Source organism: Elaeis guineensis, chromosome 4 (genome assembly GCF_000442705.2).
Source record: "Elaeis guineensis isolate ETL-2024a chromosome 4, EG11, whole genome shotgun sequence".
NCBI lineage: Eukaryota > Viridiplantae > Streptophyta > Magnoliopsida > Arecales > Arecaceae > Elaeis > Elaeis guineensis.
Genome location: NC_025996.2, coordinates 10,094,221 through 10,106,371, shown reverse-complemented (window position 1 = coordinate 10,106,371; position 12,151 = coordinate 10,094,221). Strand labels below are relative to the sequence as shown.

The 12,151-nt window shown below is 36.7% G+C and overlaps 1 protein-coding gene across 1 annotated transcript; it reads left to right on the top strand.

Annotated features, from left to right (window-relative positions):
* The first annotated feature begins 443 nt into the window (after positions 1 to 443).
* LOC105043983 (probable NADH dehydrogenase [ubiquinone] 1 alpha subcomplex subunit 12) lies at positions 444 to 11,473 on the top strand. The gene is made up of 5 exons (XM_010921744.3): positions 444 to 666; positions 1,747 to 1,773; positions 9,442 to 9,533; positions 10,576 to 10,685; positions 11,061 to 11,473. Exons 1-5 carry the CDS (start codon positions 578 to 580, stop codon positions 11,217 to 11,219), a joined length of 477 nt encoding a protein of 158 aa, XP_010920046.2. The 5' UTR covers positions 444 to 577; the 3' UTR covers positions 11,220 to 11,473.
* The last annotated feature ends 678 nt before the right edge of the window (positions 11,474 to 12,151 follow it).

Genomic DNA, 12,151 nt, shown 5'->3' with positions numbered 1-12,151 from the left:
ATATAAGTGAATAGGAGTTGAAAATTTTAAAGTTGTGATTTTGGTGTTAAATCGAATCAATATACAAGTGATATAGGAGTTGAAGATTTTAAAATTGTGATTTTAGTGTTAATATTAGGTTCATTATAAACTCGATTACAAATAAATTTTGAAGGATAGACCTATATCAAATAAGAAAAAAAAAATGTTAGTGGATTATTTTTTTTTATTTATTGAAAAACCAAACTCATTATTAGCTTATTGAAAAAAAATATTTTTTCTTTTGTTTTTTGAAATTAAATTATCGCCGTGTTAATTGAAATCCTTAAGCTTGTGTCTTCTCGTGCTGCTTTTGATAAAGGCCACCAGACGTAATAATTTTTGGACAAGGGATTAAATCTATGGCCCTATTCATATACTGTCACGTAGTTTTCGTGCTTTGGATATTACTGTCACGTGCTTCGTACGCGTATAGCCCAGGTATCAAGACGAATGGCTTATCGCCAGGGAAGCCCAGCCGAAGGGGGTGCGACCGGCGCGCGGTACCAGTGCGAGAAAAGGGGATTTCCTCACGCCGTGAGGAGAGCGGAGGAGACGAATGGCTTCGGTAGTCCGGGGCGTCTTCAAGGCGATCAGAGAAAAAGGCATTGGAAATTTCGTGAAGGAGCTTCGAGAAGAGGGCTATACGTGAGTCTTAATTGTTGATTTTTTTAGAAAAAAACCAGAAATTTTCATCTCGGCATTGGCATGATTGTCTTATTTAATGAATTTATTCTGTTGCAAGAATCTTTCTTTGATGGATTTGTCTCTCCAAATGCGAAATCTCATTTTATTGCCGTGCGTGGTCGTTATTTTTCCTCTCCTCCGTCGATCTGGAGTCCGAGATCTTATTAATTTTGTTGATTTTTTCTAGGTTTCTTCAGGAATGCGATCAAAATTAAGTAAAAGAACTTTTTTTCCCAAGTTTTTGGTTCAGAAGAATTTCAACTCGATCATTTGGGTCTGTGCAAGAAAAATGACATGATCGGAAGTACGTCAGTTTCTAATTCTTGCAGGAGCTTACTTTGTCCCAGCTATTTCCGGATGCTTTTATGTTCAGCAAGCTGGAGGACAAAGTTTTGTTGATGATTTCTTGTACTTCAAAGACCATGATATTTTTGTCAACGTGCTTCTTTTTTCCCCAAGAAAATGTTCTTTCTGTGCCATTTATGCCACTCGTGATGCAATTCTTGGAAACCGTTCTTGTTATCAGTTCGTTGCTTGGAATTTGTGTAAAGGCAGGCGTTTGGGACATTTTGTTGGACTTGTATGTCTTGTAAAGCTGTTTTCTGAATTTATTTCACGATTAGGAAGTAACTCGTGGTGCACTAATTGATGTTTTGATAGTTCTTGTAGAGTTCATCATATCCAAAATATAAAACCCATTTTTCCGGGTTAGTTTTGGATTTCTCAGCGACTTGTAATTTTTCCTCTCACTGTTATACAGGATCCCTAAACCACCATCAAACATCTAATGGCCCTTTCAATGGTTTCACTTTTTTTGGTCCTCATAGGTGCATTAGGTTCATTTTGGCACTTATTAAAGAAATAGGCCCATCAGGGCTGCAATTCATAAAAATTCTATTCATTTAGTTTCTGCATGCTTCCATCATGCTTCCTTGCATCTTGGAGTCTATAAAACATTTTTGTATAAACATATAATAATTAACTGTCTTTTTTTTTTTTTAATACATGGTTCTGATGTTCCACATTTGTTGCACTTTACAGGAAGTGCCTTCTGGATGGGAATCTATTGTAAGTGCTTTTTTATTATTGTCATGGTGTTACTATATTGTGGGATGATTTATGATATGTATGCAATGTGCCGCTAAGGTAGTTGAATTTTATCATGATCATTATGTACTTTTAGACTTATCTTGTAAAAATCATTCAAAACAATGTTGCTTTTTCCTAAACTTGCTCTATTGGTGCATTGCTCTTGTATAATATAGGAAGGCCATGATTCAATAAAAAAATTATTTAATTATTTTAAATGATGATTTATTATGCACAAATGCTTCTTGGAATATCTGCTTATAGAAGTATAAATAGATTTTTTTGTGTGACATATAAATTCTAGATCCTAGAAATATGGTCATTACTATGCTTTACTTGCCTGACAATGTCCAGTAAGATGAGGTTGATGTTGAATTGTAGATGATGTGCATAAAAGCTCATGAGTCATGACTAATTTCTTCTAGGTTTTCTTGGTTATATTGGGTAAAGAATATTGTTCAAGATAAGAATATTGCTTTCAATTGATATTTTTTCACAATATAATACGTATAATATGTGTATGCATATACATATAGATATATGTGCACAGATGTGCATGCATATAAATTAAGTGGATTCTGGGCTTACAGGTGCAGTTAAACCCATTTTATCTTTAGTTTCACAACAGCTAGGCTTCTATAAATGACCTTTCTCCCTCTCAAGTCTACCACTCATGACCAGTTAGTGGAAGATACTGACAGTAGTTACTTATGTTATTCAGCAGCTTGGTGGTATAATGTTTTTTTCCCCCCTTAAAGGAAATGCAGGTCAAGGTGAAGCTAACCGAATTTATCTAATTTGCTTGTTTCAAGACATTGTTTTGCACTGTTTGTGCATCAATCTTGTTGATTTAGTGAGTGTGGAGGTATGGCTAGAAAGAATACAACTGTCAAAAATCATATCTTTACAATTTTTGGGGAGTGTGATCTGTTCAACTTTCACGTTTGAATGGCCTTCCTCAATCCTTCTTGATCTTCAAAGTTGGAAAGAATCACCAAGTGGAAAATTCAGTAGCATGCTGGGAAGCACAATCACTAATTTGCGTCACATTAGTTCAAGAATGGAATTCGATTGCCATATTGAATGAGGAAAATAACTCTTAAAAGCTAAGCTTTACCTCATTATTGATATACATTAGCCTTAGGAATCTGGATTGTGCATTGGATTTTATGACCGGTACCACATCTGATTACTGCTTTTTGTGAAAAATGAGTGTCAAGCGTAGAAGTAAATGAGGAGGTTTATAAGAAAAAAAGAAAAACTGTTGATTTGACACTGAAAATGAATTACAAAATAGGAACATATGACTACTGTGATGTCTGATGATGATGAAAGATATATTCCTTGGGAAATCTCAAGTTGGTGAAATTCTTCTTTCTTTCATTTTTTTTAATATCAGATTTTTTTTTTTAATTGGTAAAAAGAGGTTTTAACAATGAAAAGAGTATAGTGGAAAAGGCAAACCTAATGTCAAGATATGGTTAGCCATCAAGAGGATTCTGTAAACATGCTTCACCATTACCATCAAAAGCGAGAGAATGAGCATCCAACTGGAAGGCCTTCCAATTCGTAAGAGCATCACAGTAATCTGTTCTTCTAAGGGTTGCCGATTTTTCCCTTATAAAAGGCCATGTACTGAAAAGCATACAGTCTCTTATGTGACCTTCTGCTTGAATATCAACCATAATGCAAGGGTAGGTCATATTTCTAGACTGGAGGATCATAAGTGGTCTCTAAATGAGGAGCTAAGGATCTCTAGACTACTTTTATCAGAAGGAATAAGCAAATAGGCTGCAAATTATTTTCTTGTCTTCCTTACAAACAACTAAGTAATTAGCAAAATGGAGATTTTTAAATTAAGGTGATCATTTGAGCTCTGTTCATGTATAAGAACCCACCCAATTTTTTTGGAGGGAAGGAGCTTTTACATTTCAAATCTTATGCTATAAGGATGGAACTTGCAAGACACCAGTTGACCATAGAGACAGTTTTCTGGTTGCGCTTGATTAATTAGATCAAGTGCATAAATCACTTCTATTTAATTGCATACTTCACTTCACATAAGAGGTAGGTTGATAACTCTATTTTGATGCTTGGAAAAATATGATGGTTAACCTGATCCTTTCTAAGACATTCACTATCTCATATCTATATCTGCATCTCTAATAGCCATACCTTCCACCAACTTATAAAAAGAATAAGAACTTGTTAGAATTATTAAGCAAATTATCATGGTTAGATCATGAGAGTTTGCGATATAACTTATATAACCTGCATCTGATGAAAAGTTTAAACCAAGCAAGTGCTACCTTTTCTAGTTTGTTTTGAGCTCTTGCATCTTTGATGATCTTGATGAGGTAGCAACATGCTTGAACATTTATTAGGATTGCATTCTTATTGTCTCCTTGATACAGCTGCTAACGTCAATATTAAGCCTTCATAAGTAGATTTCCAGCAAGCATTCTTGTAAGATGGATGAGTATAAGCTTCCATCTAAATTTCCTCTTGTTCATGAGAAATCTTATTCAGTTAAGCAAGTTCTCCATTTGCAATTCTCTCGAACACTATGAAAATTGAGGAATATATCTTTAGTAAAGGTGGAGTTCCTGCTATTGGTTGGTGCTAACATGTGGTCACAGAAAAAGCATTGTAGTTTGATTTTGTTACTTGTCATCAAGACAGCGGAATGCATGACATCCCCATGACAGTTTGTAGGTTAAGATCATTATCCCCGGTGTAACAGAAGAATAATTTCATGATCGATTTCAGATGAGGGTAAGAATGTCATCGAAGGGTATTGAAGCCTTGGACTAAACCTAAAACTGGAACAAATCAACCTGCAGAATATGAATTTGAACACCCTGGAAAGTGGGTAGTTGATGGTGTTTTCCTTCTTAAAAATACTGCCCCCACTATGGAATATGATTCAGAGTGGCAACATGCTTTTGCCTAATTTCATTACAGAATTGTGCCTAGATTTAAATTTTGAGGCAACTTTTCTTATTTTACTTGTGAAGCAGAGAATTATATGGAGTTGAAAGTTGATGATTGATGCTATAAGGATCATTTCGACAAAAGCACATGGAAGGGAAAATAGTAGTGATGTATGGTGAAGGATTGTAAACGACATGGAATTTAAGTGTGATGGTCTAGGGTCTAATGTGAAAAGGGAGGTGATGACCTTAGTAAATATATGTAATTTTAATTTCAGATGCAAAACTTGACTGCTTTAATTATTTCAGAATTCAGATAGTAGTTGTGACATAAACATTGGCATCTTAGAAAGTTGGACTAAACTGTACCAAGGAAGAGAAAAACTATGAGTCTAGTGAGAACTATTATGCACTAACATTCCTTGGGGGTCTGTATCATATGATCAGGTCAACAAGTCAATGCTTTCGAGCTTCATCTTATTCATATTCATATTGTACATTCATAGAATATCTGTTATCGTGTGCCATGTGTGTCATTGTACTGGGGCTGATATGGGTAATGCAAGCATGACAATGAAACCAAATACATCAGTTGGTTAGATTGGATCATGTATGCCGTGATAGAAGAAGTGTCAGTATGAGGAATATGCACGGTGTAAACTTGACTCTCCTTGACAATTAGTCTGGTGATCTGGAAACTGGCAACATACCTTGTACTAAATCTTGGATTTAAGATACAAAAACGGTAATGGCATGGTTCGCATTGTCGTCTAAATGAAAAAATTAAAGCATTTTGGTTTGGCCCAAGGTTCTCTGTACCGATACGGACGATGTGCCGGTGTGGCTCGATACAGTACGGTACTGATATGGTACGCCAAAACGTACCGGTTCGGTACCGGTACATAATTTTTTTTTGTTTTTTTTTTGGATATTGAAGTTAATAATTGATAAATACAACTCAAAATGTATTATATTGCATATTATTAACATATTTGGGTTCAATTTGGAGTTAGTAGCGGTACAAAACTCTTGATCCAAAATTTCAAACATATATTTATTTACATTATATTTCAACTATGTCATCTTAAAACTAAAGAAAAAATATATAAAATATGCATTAAAATGTTGTAAATATTTAAGTATAAGTGCAATAACTGATATATGAACTTCAAGATGTACTCTATTTAATTTTTGTCGAGTGTCTGTGATGCTCATAGATATCTGGATCATTAACATAGTTTGAAGGACATCAGTCCAATCTTCTAGCCAAGCTGCACCGTACTCTCGAATATTCATCCCATAAGGCATCCTCTCTGGATTGTAAGACATCTCAACTTCTTACTAAAATTCTGGCTCTAAGAAGTATCCTTGGATGATGGTACGGTGTGGAGGAGCCCATCCAAGCAGTAGCAAAATCTGATCCGTAAGTACTCCAGGCTACAAGAGCAGTAACCACTAGAAGACGATGCCTCGGATGCACCATATGCATATGGATCATAAGGTGGCTACGGATAATAGATCCATAATGCGAGGATGATACAGATATATCCATGGACCCTACTTCACGTGCAAATCGTTCGCAGCTGCATCATGTGCTGGACGATCTCTAGGAGCCCATCGTCTATATAAATCGGCTCTCCACGTCTCTACTGACTCGTCCACCATGATCCCTATTCTGTGTGACATGTGTAAACTGAGACTCACCGATGAATCGAATATATCCTGTGGCTGTGTCTTATAAACGGTGTCTTCTGTCTCTAGTTCTCCCTGATCATCAGATCCATGCTACTACTATTAGTATCATCATCACTCTCCTGGTGTCCGTATCTGAGCCAGATAGCTCCTGTACTCTCGAGAGTGGTGCACGTACAACTGTCTTTTCTTTCCCTTTTGTGCCCTCTGTGATTGAGTTTCCTGTGATTGGGAGGATGGATGCCTTCTTGCTGGCTGCGGGAGAATCGTCTATACATCTCTCGCTCGAATATCTGGAAGATATATCGGACAGCGCGTCATGTGATGAATGAGTCCTTGTGTCCCCTCAGGCTGTGGCTGAACAGTGGAACCTATGTGAATTTACTAACAAAATAACAATTATCTTACCTCCGGCCAAAGATCAGCTTCTTCTCAAATCATTCCAATTTCACGGAATTTTGCCTTCTTTTTCTATTTTTTGGAGGTCTCAACGAAATCGTTGAGACCAAAGTTGTCCACGGACTTGGTGCTTATTAAAGACCAGGCCCTCCCTCTCCCTCCCCTCCATGTGAAGTGGGCCACGCCATTTCTTCCCCCTCCCCCCACCATGTGAAAAGGCCCCCACCTTCCCCTCCTCCCCCCCTCCCCCACATGAAATGGTCCCTCGGGCGGTACAGTTCGGTTATCCCGAACCGGCGACGAACCGAGCTATACCGTCCGTTCCGAGCAGTATGGGCCCGAACCGCACCGAATCGGGCGGTTCGGGGTCGTTTTCCGAAAAACAGGCCTGAATCGGACCGATAAGGGACCGTCCGGCTCGGTACGTTCCGTACGGGGGTTCGGCTGGTACGGCAAACCCTGGTTTGGCCCATTGCTATAGATTTAAAAATTGTTGGATGGGCTGGTTCCATAGTGTGAAACCAGCACCAGTGTGGGTGTTGGGTTGCCAAAACAATCTGCATTGGTACATACCGGCCACATCAACCATATCCATACTAGTTGGTACCAATGCGTACAATAGTATTGTGTATTGGTTGTATCAGTTGATACTGATTTTTTTTTTTTTAATGTTTTCAGTTTTAGTACATACCTTCGGTACCAATACCAACTAATACCCACCATTCCAACGGAAAAATAGTATGGGGTTGTCTACTGGTATTTAAAACCTTGCCTACTGCCAAAACTGGTAGATATGGATCTATTGTGTTCCAATTTTGAATCTATATTGACCAGTGTCAAAATCTTTACTATGTTTTCAGTTTTAGACGTACCATTGATATCAGTACCGACTAATACATACCATTCCAATGGAAAATAGTATAGGGTTGGCTACTGGTATTTAAAACCTTGCCTACTGCCAAAACTGGTAGATACAGATCTATTGTGTACCAATTTTGGCTCTGCTTTGACCGATGTCAAAACCTTTATGCTTCTTGCTCTTGTTATTTTTAAACTGTGACTATGTTTACACCTGAGGCATCTATCTTTATTCATTGCAGAATGCTTTTTTTAACTGATTTAAGTAATAAAATGGCCATGTTATGTTCAATTAGTGCTATCTTATGTCTAGATACTCTTGATATATTTCTGTTACTTTCAATTTTTCAGTGTTCTTTAAATTCATATTTCTCATTTAATCAGAATTTCTTTTCTATTTTGGTTTGAATAATACAGAGTGGTTGAAATGTTTCGTAAAGCTGGTTGCAAATATTTTGAAACTCTGTTGTTTGACCTTGGCTAGTGGATGGGATTTTGGCAAATGGAATGCTAAATTCTGTTTGTGTTTTGAAACTTAGATATGTGACCACCTTTGCAACTTGAAATATTCATATGGAACAAATTAGGCTTGTTTATGGTTATTTTGTGAGATTCCATGTGAATAATTGTAAGACATTATTTATTTTTATTATTATTTTAACCTATAAATGGAGACCTAATATGCTTCCAGCTTTCACCAACATGGATGTATAACCAATTTTAGTAAGGCCGCACTTGGCATGTCTCCAACTTGGTCATCGACAGATGAATAATACATTAGCAGCATCATTTTTTTCTACATATTCTGAATGAAAGCTTATTTATTCAATTAATCCAATACTCGTGCATATTGATTGAATGCATATCTACTTTCTGAAATCTGGAAATTGTTGAGTCACATCCTTAATCCTGTGTTTGCTTCCTATCCATGTAAGATCGTTTGGCCGTGATTCATAAATCAACATATACATTCTGAGAAAAGGAACAATGATTCAAAGGGAAAAAAGAAATAGTGAAATGAGACGAAAACACCTTCCTATGGTATGATTAGAATGTCAAATTTGTGGTAAAAACATAAGGCAACAAAGACCATGGGAGTGGGCCTGTTCAAGTCTCTTATTTTTCTTTTATCCCGAAATTGCCGCCTAGAAGGGAGGATATATTTAGACCTCTTAGTCTGAAGTTTAGTTTGTAAAATCTTGTAACTTTGCTGATAAATTTCCTTTTCATGGACAAAAATAGGAAATGAGTTCAACAACTTTCTCCTTTTTAGCTTTTCAACAACCAAATGCAGCCTTGTTACCTATGCTAACTACAAAGCTGGATGTGGTGGCCTAGTTGAAATTTTGAAGACATCATATCGGTAGATCCTTGTTATTCTATATGTTGAACATCAATGCTATGGAAGTGGTAGTCATGTATGCTATACAACTACAACATATTCAAATTCACCCTGATGATATATAACATGATTCACCTTTGTCTGAAATTAAATATTTGCTTTCTCTCATTTTTTGCATGATTTTTAGATATGTAAATATTTGTTTGATTACCTATGTAAATGTTCTTTATGCATCTACATAGAGCTCAGATGAGCCAATTTGCTGAATATTTAACTTTTTTTTTTTTTATCTATTAAGTGCTCAGATGAGCCTCCTTTCCTCCCTGCATGTTAAGAGATTCAAAGTATATGCCTATAACTGTTAACTTTTTCTTTGATAGGGGAGTTAAAATATATAATAGTTGTAACTATGATTTTTTGCAGGCAAACAAAAATTCACAACATAGGTGCGACCCTTGTTGGAGTTGATAAATTTGGAAACAAGTATTATGAAAAATTGCAGGACACTCAGTATGGTTAGTAGGCTTCTTCTAGCTGCATGCTTACTCTGTTTTTCCCTCTGTTTTAAAGCTACATATTTCGGTCAAAAGAGGATCACCTAAACAACAGTGGTATATTTCAACAAAATCATGTGCTATTTCTACTACAAACTGTTTGGTTTGGATGGTACTGTACTGCAATTATTCAATGGAAATGACAACATAGTTTAAGTTGTTTAATTTGGATGGTACTGCAGCTACAAGAAATCAACGTAAATCATGAGTTAAATATGTGGGAGGTGATTGCTTGAGTCATTGAAATTGGCTACTTTTTGTTTCAGATACACGTTTCTTAGACTCCCAGTTGAAAACCTCTCCCCTCATCTTCTAGAGTTATACCTCTGTATTCCCATATTCATTGCTCATGTTCCTAGAATTGTCTCCTCTTACAAGGCAACACAAAGAAACAGAGGGAAGGGGCAAAAAACAATCATTTCATGATTTTACATGCAATTTGTGTTGACTCATCTCTCTGGGCCCTTCCCACTCATATTGAAGTACTACTCCTTATTAGAGGCGCTGCACATATTCAGCGCATGTACTTGTACAACTTCCTATATTGTAAGTCAAAAAGGCAGAAATGAAGTTGGGGAAAAAATTAACTGTTTTTCCTTTACTTCAACTATCATGTCTTGTCATCCTGAGTTGGGTGATTGTATGCTCAACTTGACTCAGCTAAGCCTTAATCTCAAACTACTTGAGGTTGGCTACATGAATCTTTTCCTTTATGCTTCTTGGTTTAGAAAAATAAAAGTAGGACATGTTAAAATATTTTTCATGCAACAGAGTAAAAAGCACAGTCTAAGCAGAAACTGCCAAGCACCAGAAAATTTTGATTTGGTATTTTTTTTGTCATTGGAATTTTAGGATATCTTTAAACTGAGAACTTTGTGCATAAGAAGTTGAACTTGATAATTTCTGTGAAGCTATTATTTATAGCATGCAACACTGAAAATCTTGTTGCTAACATGCTGTTGTTTCAAAAATGATGAGAGTAAGAATGGTGATGATTGTGCAGGGCGGCACAGGTGGGTGGAATATGCTGAGAAGGGCCGTTATAATGCATCCCAAGTGCCACCTGAGTGGCATGGCTGGCTGCACCATATCACTGACCATACGGGGGATGAAGTAAGTAATCCCGAGTATATCCACTGATTCTATCAAATTAAATCCTAAATATATTTCTTATCATAAAAATTCCCAGACTTTATAGTATTTTTGTGATGTTTATTTGATTCAACTCTACTATTTAGATCGGTAACCTGAAATATAGTCTCCATCACAAGGCTAGAAAAAATGTAAAGATTTATGTTTGGAAATGTTAGTAGAGAGGCTGTAGTCTTTTACAATATGCTCCTGAAAAAATCGAGAGCCCTATCTGTCATGCCTCTGAAAATATGCAAGAAAATATAGAAAAGGAGCTTTCATTCTAAAAATACACTATGTAAATTACTGTTAAACTTATACATAAAGAATGATGGGTGGCTTATTTTTTCTGGGCAGCTTTTGATGCTGAAACCTAAAAGATATGGAGTAGAACACAAGGAGAACTTTTCAGGAGAGGGTGATGAGTACATCTACCACTCGAAGGGTCACGCTCTCAACCCTGGACAGAGGGACTGGACCCGATACCACCATGGCAACCCACCAAAAACTAAATAAAGTCCTTTCCCTTATTAGACTGAAGGCTTGGCAAGGAAAATTCAGTGCGTTGCTTTTCTTGCCATGTGATCATCCGTGAGCAATGTCTACTAGATATTTTAACTGAAATTTTAATGCAGGCTGGATGAACTTTGTGCAAATAAATGTAATGAACTTGTTCCTTTCGAGAGAGCAACCTGTGATTATCGTATTGAAACTTTGGATTATGAACTTTGGATGATGATTTTCTGCAACCTTAAAGAAGCTTTTTGAAATGACTTGGTTGCATTGCTCCTCCATGGCCATTGTTCTCGCGGATTTGTCAGATGTGGCCTTCATCACGGCCTACGATGATGGCTGCAAGGCTGTAGACTGACAACATTGTAGCAGCTGAACGCCTGTCATGGGTATTAAATCATTCGTTACCATTATTTACTCAATGAGCTATGGAAATAAGCATATGATTAGATGACTTATTTCAACCACATTTTAGAATTTTTCGGGCTGGCGTTTGCCATTTTTTTTTTTTTTTTGTGTGGCTTGCGTGCGTGCGCGCGCGTGTTTTTGGGGAGAAGGTTCTGTAAGAAAAACAAAGATCAGAACAACTAGCGTCTGAAAACATAAGCCGGTATATTCCAATCACTTGCTATCAATTCCAGTGACATAAAGGTGGTGATGCAATTTGTGCCATTTCAAAGCGTTGTATGATAGAACTTTCACATGAGATTTCCTTGGTTTCTTTGGTCATCTAGCATTGGTAGTCTGAAGATAAAAGGTCACAATGTGGATGTCGTGTACACTTTGGCATATAAGCAAGATTAAGGGAGATGCAAGCGAGAGTTTTTCCGACAGTTCTAAAGCTAGATATACTGAATAATTATAAAAATTAGCAAAATACTAGCATAAAACCTGAATGTCACATTGAAAAAATATCATGGTAGTCAATGAGATTT

Coding starts and splice junctions, on each gene's coding strand:
- LOC105043983 (XM_010921744.3), top strand. CDS start 578: ATGGCTTCGGTAGTCCGGGGCGTCTTCAAGGCGATCAGAGAAAAAGGC. Junction 1,774..9,441: donor CTTCTGGATGGGAATCTATT/GTAAGTGCTTTT, acceptor GATTTTTTGCAG/GCAAACAAAAATTCACAACA. Junction 9,534..10,575: donor ATTGCAGGACACTCAGTATG/GTTAGTAGGCTT, acceptor ATGATTGTGCAG/GGCGGCACAGGTGGGTGGAA.